An 8,270-nucleotide genomic window follows, 5' to 3' on the forward strand; every position below is an offset into this window, starting at 1 on the left:
ATGAATAGACTCTGGCCCAATATATAGAGTGGCACTCCTGTCATCAGCCACTTAATTGCCTCCCTGTCCACACTCCTCTCTCTAACCGTCAATTTTCTACGAATGAGACCTCAACAGCAACAACTATGTGATTTGCAGGTTGTCGTGGTTCTTTTGCTGACTTGGCTGGTTGCCTGGTTGATCACATTGCTGGCACGACGGTGGTGGTGGAGGTGGTGCCGCCTTGGTTTCACCGCCACCGTCATGCCAGGCAATGGACCGGACGATTGCTGAGCGGTTATCACTTCTCTCTTCACCATAACAAAGCCTCCCTAATGTCACCCTCTCAATCCGTTAATCGCCTCCCCCACCTCCCTCCTTCCCTCACAGCCCAATGGTCTGCTCTATAATTCTTGCTTCTTCTTTTGTCTTCCTCCTTTTGCCTTTTCGCACAATTCCACATCAATATGCCCTCACACTTACGTGCAACGTGGCGTGCACGCACTGATCAAGGTATTTTCACACGCACACACACAGACATACGAAAAACGTCAATCGTTTTACTGTTTGTTGAATTCCATTAACCCAATCTATCTATCTAATCCGACGCACATCTTACCACAAAATTTGGCACACCCACCCACCCACACATTGACCGACTGACCCACCGAATGAATGAATGGTCGCACGACGGATCGATCTTCTCAGATAGGAGTCATATTACACAATGGCAGAGTCACTGCGGCCACATAAACAACGCTCGCTTGTGATTGCATTTCAGTGAATGACACTGCTCATCAAAGCTACTGCTGCTACTGCATGACTTGTCATCCCTACCGGTGGCTACTAGCTCGCACGTCACCATATGATGCAGGTGGGTGAATGATGTGGTGGCGTTGTAAACTGATATGCACCCACATTTTGCCCATGCAGCTTTGTTTGTGTAGTAAAGAAAGGTAGGATAGGTAAAGCAGGCGCAGAAGAGACAAGACGGAAGAAAATTGAGGGTCAGAGAGAGGACTGTGGACAGGTAGGCAATTAAGTGGCTGAAGACCGGAGTGTCACTCTCTCCGCCCACCCACTCATCAACACACTCATTTCTCTTCCTTCGTTGCTCTTGTCTCCCCTTCAGTGTGAGGTAGACACTTCGTGGTGACAGCAGAGAAGTACCCAGAGTACGGTCAGACATCTGACCCAAGGAGCAACTTTGGAGAAGGAGAAGTCAAAGACAGGTCTACTTGGCAAGAAGATGCACCGAAATAGCGCAAATTTTCACGTTAGATGGAGGTGAATCGTCTTTCGATAGCCAGACGAGCAAGTTACAACTGCAGACACGAAACAGGTTAACTGTCAAGGAGTTGATGCAACAAAATCAGCAATTAGTGAAGTAGAAGAAACTGTGATCGCTTACCATGGGCAAACGTTACAGCATTATCCACACATCCTTCGACACACCCATTCCTTTTGGAAAGCATGCCTTCAAAATGCGTTCTGGGTGGTGGGTGAGCACGTTACCTTTCCGTCCAACCATCCGAACAACGCTGCTGCACAGCTGCCAATTTTCTGGCACAAATCTGTCAGTCAGTCGCTTAGCCGTGCAGGCGGGCGGCAAATGCTCCCCTCAAAATTGAACACCTTCAGGACAAAAGTGAAAGAAGCGAAGAACATCAAGTTGGGAGGCATTTACACTCGCTGTCCCATTCTCGTGTGTGGTTTCTGGGTGGGATTCCCAGTTCACTTATCCGTCTCTACGGTGTAGGCTATTTAGCCTGACATCGTTATCCACGGATTTGGTGGTTTTACAGACAAATTACGAGTTGCAGGCAGATTTGTGAGGCAGACAACCTGCACCACACATTCACGCACTTTTAGCCCCTGAACAGCTTGCGGGAAAAGGTGTAAAATAAGTGAGAAAAATGTCTATTGTAACAGAATGTACCACCGTTCAGCCGTACCAACCGATAGGTTGATGTCTATTTCCTCCCTGACCTTAAATCGCAGGTGGGCAATGATAAGTCCTTTCCCCACCAATGTAAATAAGCTGCTGTAAAAGATCATGGGATAGACCACCCTTTCTCTCCCTCCGCTCGTCTTCCCTCCCTGCCCCACCCCCGACAAGTATTTTGGCTCAGCAATTAACTGAGCCAAAGAAAAAGAAACACTTTTTTCACCAAATATTTAATGGTGAAACAGTCACAACAAAAAATTGCTTTGTAGTTCCTTCTTTATTTACTATGTTCTTCTCCACCAAAATATTAGCATTTAAGTTGACTTTAAATGATCACAGAAACACCGCCAAATTCGAGGCCCTTAAATTGTGAGGATCATACAAACTTTTTCTGTAAACACGAAAAAAAGGATTTATTGCACGGCGGCTCATTTTCCACTTATTGAATAAGGAAAAAAGGTAGTCTTCTAAAAGAAAAGATGCATTAAGATCCCGCTTACAGCGCTTTTGCGTTGTTAAAGACGACATGCTGGGAGACAATTTACCTCCCTTAAAAGGACATTTTGTGGACCGCGCCTGCAGCTCTAGGATCAAAAGGTGCTGGTTGTTGTAAATCTTCACTCCTTCCCCCTCATCCTTCATGTTCACGCATGTTGTGCCAGCAAGGCGATACAAAACTTGCATTTCTTCCCCCTACGGAGAGAGGCTACTAGACAGAACATCTGTTAGCCTTGGCAAGACGTCCGAAGTGGCCAAACAATATACCTTTGCAGATCAATCAGGCAGATGAAGCGGTCCCCGCAAAGGGCGAACTGTCAGTATCTTAACGACTGCTGTTTACTGAGGCGCCAAGGACTGTGCAATGTCGAAGTTGTTATCACCTGGCAATGACATTCCATTCGGTGAGTAAATTCTAAATTTTCTTTCTCATTTCTTTCCCTTTTACTAACCTCTCCCCTCTCTCTGCCTACCGCCGCACACATATCCCTAATCCTGCTAGAACTGGCCATCTTTATGAGTAGGAGGAGGAAGGAGGCGAAGGTGAAGAAGGGGAAGTGGCAGCAGAGGAGTAGGAGGAGGTGGGGGGGGGGGGGAAACTTGCCTTGCTTAAAGTTTTCCCAAGTGCATGAATGATGTGCTTATCATTTGCATGACTTAATGAACAAGCTTGCGTCAGTGACAAAGATTTTGTTTGAGTGTGAGGATAGTTGGGGCGGGGAGGGGGGCAGCAAGCCGCAGTGGAGTGTGAATTTGTCCTTCTGTAGGGTTAAAATTAGGTTGAAACCGAATTGCAAGAAGTTTTGAAGGCGGAAAAAAGTTAGTGAGGCTCCTGCTGCAGTTTATTGCCTGTCTGCATGCTCACTCGCCTGTCAGCTTGGCTAACTGCCTGGATGCTGTTGCTGTTTATGCGCCTGGACTGCAAAGACATTGATAGTCTATCGGTTCAATTCTCTCTCAAATAATTCGAGTTGTTTCTCAAATTCTTCTCCCATAAATTGTCAGGCAAATGAGTGTAGTGGAGGTGTGTTGCATCTGGTGTCCACTCCGATGTTTGGTTCTAGATGGGGCTGACTGGACGTAGACGGAGTTGACTTAAATGGCAATTTATGGCGTCAAGTGGGGAGACTGAAGGCATGTTGGTCAATCCCTCCACTTAGGCAGGACTCCAGGATGGCGCATACTGCTCGTTAATCAAAAAAGTGTTGCATTGACACTTCAACTAGTGAATGCATCGTACAAGTCCTTCCCCACTTACCTGAAAGACGTAAACAGGGGTTGATCGAGTCCTCTCAACATGGCGACAGGGTTACTGACCAGAGTCTGCAGAGAGTACAATTACGTCTCAACTCGCACATTAATAATGCGAGGGGTAAGCTGCATATCCTACGAATGCTGAATATCCTACGAGATACTATTCCACCTTTCTACCCTGATTCGACATCCATACTTCTGGTGGAACTGGAAGGCACATAGAAAATGAGGAACGAAAAACAGCGCATGGCACTTGGGATCGTCTTTTCGAGGCACAGATCCCAAATCAACTCATAAATGTGGACATCTATTTATAGGAAAAAGAAGATGGGATAAGGAGGTGGGGGAGGAGATAAAACCATAAAGTAATAATTGCTGTTGATCAGCGTTTTAACACTGTGTAATTGACAAGGTAGAGCTACTGCCTTTTCCCTTGCCCTTTCTCCCATTCTCGTCCCACCTTTGTTGAGGTTAATGAGGGGAAAATTAAAGGTGATACATCAAAGGGGAAGGGAAAGCACCTTCGAGATTCCAAGAAGGAGGAGAAAAATAAGACGAAATAAACAACAAACTACCACTAATAGAGAAGAGAGAGCACACGCATGTGGAAGAGGCCAATAACTCCGCGAATTTCTTAAGCAACGGCATTCCGAATGATCACAGATGTAATGTAATGTAAAAAAAGCAAGGCTATTAAAAGTCGAAAATGTGTGTACAGCCGGAACTCTGGGTATCTGGGACCGGGGTTTTGAATACCCCGAGTTGATCCCATCCTAGCGTTTTAATTGGCTATTGACTAATTGACCAGCCAGAGCAAGGAGGACTTGGCAGAAGGCCTAACCATGCAATGTTTGGAAAGAGGAGGTCCTAGAAATACTCATCAGTCTATCGGTATAATCCTACCCCTCATCTGAAAGCCTCGTTTCTCATCGGATTGGCCTAATGGATTGGATTCGGGCTTATCTACTTTTACCGGCTACTTCCAAAAGTGGGGATGAATTGCTGGAAGATGACCCCCTTCTTGCTTCGAAAATAGCTTTTAAGCATGTTTGATGGAAGTTGGTGATAGAAACAGGCATCTTGTCACCTCTAAAAAGCTATGCATGCGCTGTGTGTGTGTGCGCCGACAGAAGCATTTACGATGAAGTGGTCATTGGTTGAAGGCCTGATACTAAGGTCAGTTAAGGCGTATAAGGAGTCAACGGGAGGTGAGCATCTGACAAGACCCTCGAAGAAAAGTCATCATTCTGATGAGTAAGAGGCAGGAGTGGAGACATTGACTCAACTCATCCCCTTGTCCACACTTGCTGGTCGATACACAGAGGCTAAAGGTAATAGTTATTTAGAGGGGAAAAATGAGACAGAAATGGAGATAAGATCGAAAATTCGGTTTTTTAGACTCTTTAGGGGAAGGAGAGACAAATTTCTCCAAAGACGGTATGATCCTAAAATTGCCTTCGTCTTGGTCACGCAGGAGAATTTATAGGGTAGCTGAATGCATGGCATGAGAAACCTCCTGGTTTGTCAGCCCCCCTTCGCGTTACCACTCCAAAACGTGTTAAATCGCCAGAAGTTAACGTTTTTCATGCCCAATTGCCAGTCCTTCTACAACGTCTCGTCAAAACTAACGATCTCGTTCGGTCCCCCTGATTGGTCAGTTTTAGGGTAAAAACAGGGTCAAGGCCAATCGAAGTGGTTTAGATAGGGTGGAATGCGATCACTCTGCATTAAAGGCGATATGAAGTTGTTGGTATTTGGTGTGAGCTGGGAGTGTGTTGAGCTTCCTACCGTCTTTACGGATAGCTCACCTTATTCGCCTTATTGAACGTTTCGCCTAGAGTGGAATTTGCCCAGTCAGTACCCAATGCGACAACCAGGTAAGTAATCGAGGCGTCTAGACGGGAAAATATCACAGTGCCTAGGCGGTAGGAGGCTCTAGGAAGGAAGGTGGGAGGGGTGGAGGAGGGGGTTTGGCAATTATAAAAAGTGCATTAGTTAGCGCCACCGATTTTTTCGTCGTCATCGATGTCATGCGTTTTTGGGAGATGCGGATCTAGCTGCAACAAAGGCTTATCAAAACCGCTAGCATTATGGCAAACAATTAAAAAACGCCCCTACGGCGACAAGCTTTGGCGTCACACAAACACACATCTTCAGTTGGTTAGCCAGCTAGTCAGCTAGGCAGGTAGATATGGAGGGTGTCATGAAACCTCTCATGCTCACCTTGCTCGGTGCTTGTGTGCGCGTGTGTGTCAAGACTTTAAGGCCTTCCCCGCTCCTTCTCTCCACCTTATGCGTGAGTGAACCAGACAACTCATGCTGTGCAATCTGCCATTGGGAGGGAACTTTCACTTTCCCCTTTAACTAACTGTGGGTTGAGGCCTCAAATGGATAATCTGTGACGTGTAGGGGACAGCTCACAAAGTACTTAACAAATGATGTATCCACCGATTCTCAACCCTCCTTGACGCTCAGATAAACGCTTTCGGGACGATTTCTGGCACCGCTTGAAGAGAAGTTTCGCTGGCACCACGTATACAATCATAGGCTTTTCAAGTTGAGAAAGGGGACCGAACACTTGGGCGTTAAGAGCGTGAAGTATTGAAGATAAAATAAGTTCATGTAAGAAAACCACATAAGTGGAAAGATATTCCCATTCTTACAAGACAAAACCAACTTGAAGACATTTCGAAGGTCAGAAAGGCAGGCATCAGTTGATCAGCCAATAATAGGAAGGAAATCAAGGTGTCTACCCTCCCCCTCCTTTAATCACAAAACTTGCCCTTAAAAAGATTAACACTTTATGGAGAAAGGAAGAAGGGAAAATAGGAGCCTACCTCTTATATTCTTTATCATGGGATTAAACGAACATGGGCATGGGATGTGGACAGTTGGGAAATACTGCAGAGACAAAAGATACCCGGAGGAGAGGCAAGACTTTGAAACCTCAGTTGTGCACTTAGAGAGTGGGTAATTTGGCAACTGACAACTCCATCAATATGGAAGAGTAAAAAAAGGACTTAGGAAAGTAAATAGCCTATTTATTGCTCTTCCAGTTCTTCCTCATCTAATTCTTCCCCACTCCCTGCAACATCAAATATCTCCTCTTCTTTCGATGATCACACAGCCTTGCCTTGTTGAAGCAGCAGTGCTTTTAAGTCAGCTGAAATAGCGAGATCTAAAAGTGGAAATTAACGGGAAGGAATTATGGGGAAAGTTTGGGTGGAAACCGAGGGACTTAATGTCCACAAATTCTGCCCTCTGCGTACACACCCCCATAAACAAGGTTAATGATCTGCCATTAATAACTTCCATTATTGCAACGCCACACTAGCCCAAATTTAGCTCTAGGCACGTAACCCACGTCTGTCGTGCTGATTGACAAGTCTTCCTATCTCTGACAAGTTGACTACTCTTGTAACCAGGATTGAGGGTTGTCAACCCTGGCAGCTACATCTACGGCCGATTGGTCTGTTGTGTGATTCCACAATAGCACCAGACATGCGTTTCACAAGCTGGATGAGGCAACACTTCAATCCCTCCAAGTAATCTGAGGTTACTTGCAACCCAGTCATATCTGGAGTTGCAATCACTCCACCATCATCTTCAGGATTAGCAACATTGAGAGAATGAGAGGTGCCACCTGATCGTGCTTGTGTGAACAGAGCTTCCATTGTCTTCATGAGAAGGTGGAAATGTTGATTACGTAGTAGGAGGCATCCATTTTTAAATATAGGGATGGACCTCGAGGCGACTTCCCATCCCCGCCCACACACCTCCCCGTGAGGCATCACACTAGTCATTCTAAAGGGAGAACAAGAGCCCTGTTAAATAATGGAGGCAGTGTTGATTATGAAAACTTATCAAAACTACTTGACCATTCAAACAATCTCGAGGACGATCAGCTAACCCGCCCACCCTCTTTGAATATAAGCCCAACGTTTTGGAGAAAACGTTGCGTGAGGCGGACGCGAAGGAAGTTCTGGCTCCAGGTATAATAGAAAAAGTAGGTAGAACGAAATTAACTAATTAATTATTTCCTTGGTTTATACTCACTGTTTGCGATCTCTTACCTTCGTCAAGGAGACTAAACAGAGAAAAGTCTTGTCCACAAGAGCCAACAGACAAAAAATTTTGTGACTGAGGAGCCTTCTTAACTCCTACTACCATCACTACCCGTCTCTGCACTTGGCCACTGGTCCACAAAATGTCACTGATTTCAAAAGGCAAAAAAGAAATGAGAGAGTCTTGATGAAATAAATTAGTCAACACAGGGTGACATCTTGCCAAACATTGACACTTTGACAGGCTTGGGCACATCAAAAGGCAGTAGATTGATAAATCAGCACCATGGCCATTTATTTGAGGCCATTCAGGAGAACTAATAACCCAGACCGAAGGAGGGAGTCAGTCAGTGAGTCAGATAATCCGCCTCAAGTTTGCCACTGAATAAAGGGGGAGGCAGGGAAAGTAACCGTGGGCATTTGTCCTTTTTAACAAAGAGACTATTTTATTAACGATTTGAGACAAATGAAAGAAAGGAGAGAGAAATACCATCACCTCTCCTTTGAGAAAAGTAATGCCTTGACCG

At 45.4% G+C, this 8,270-nt stretch overlaps 1 protein-coding gene across 1 annotated transcript; it reads right to left on the bottom strand. All coding sequences in view use genetic code 11, as the record gives it.

Annotated features, from left to right (window-relative positions):
- Positions 1-123: 123 nt before the first annotated feature.
- EGR_10283 (hypothetical protein) lies at positions 124-7,353 on the bottom strand (the record flags this gene model as incomplete). The annotated part of the gene is made up of 6 exons (XM_024499532.1): positions 124-290; positions 817-1,184; positions 3,684-3,748; positions 5,488-5,614; positions 6,803-6,857; positions 7,140-7,353. The coding sequence occupies 6 exons, from the start codon at positions 7,351-7,353 to the stop codon at positions 124-126; spliced, it is 996 nt and encodes a 331-aa protein (XP_024346061.1).
- Positions 7,354-8,270: the final 917 nt, after the last annotated feature.

This window comes from Echinococcus granulosus, assembly GCF_000524195.1.
Source record: "Echinococcus granulosus chromosome Unknown EG_S00205, whole genome shotgun sequence".
Classification (NCBI taxonomy): Eukaryota; Metazoa; Platyhelminthes; class Cestoda; order Cyclophyllidea; family Taeniidae; genus Echinococcus; species Echinococcus granulosus.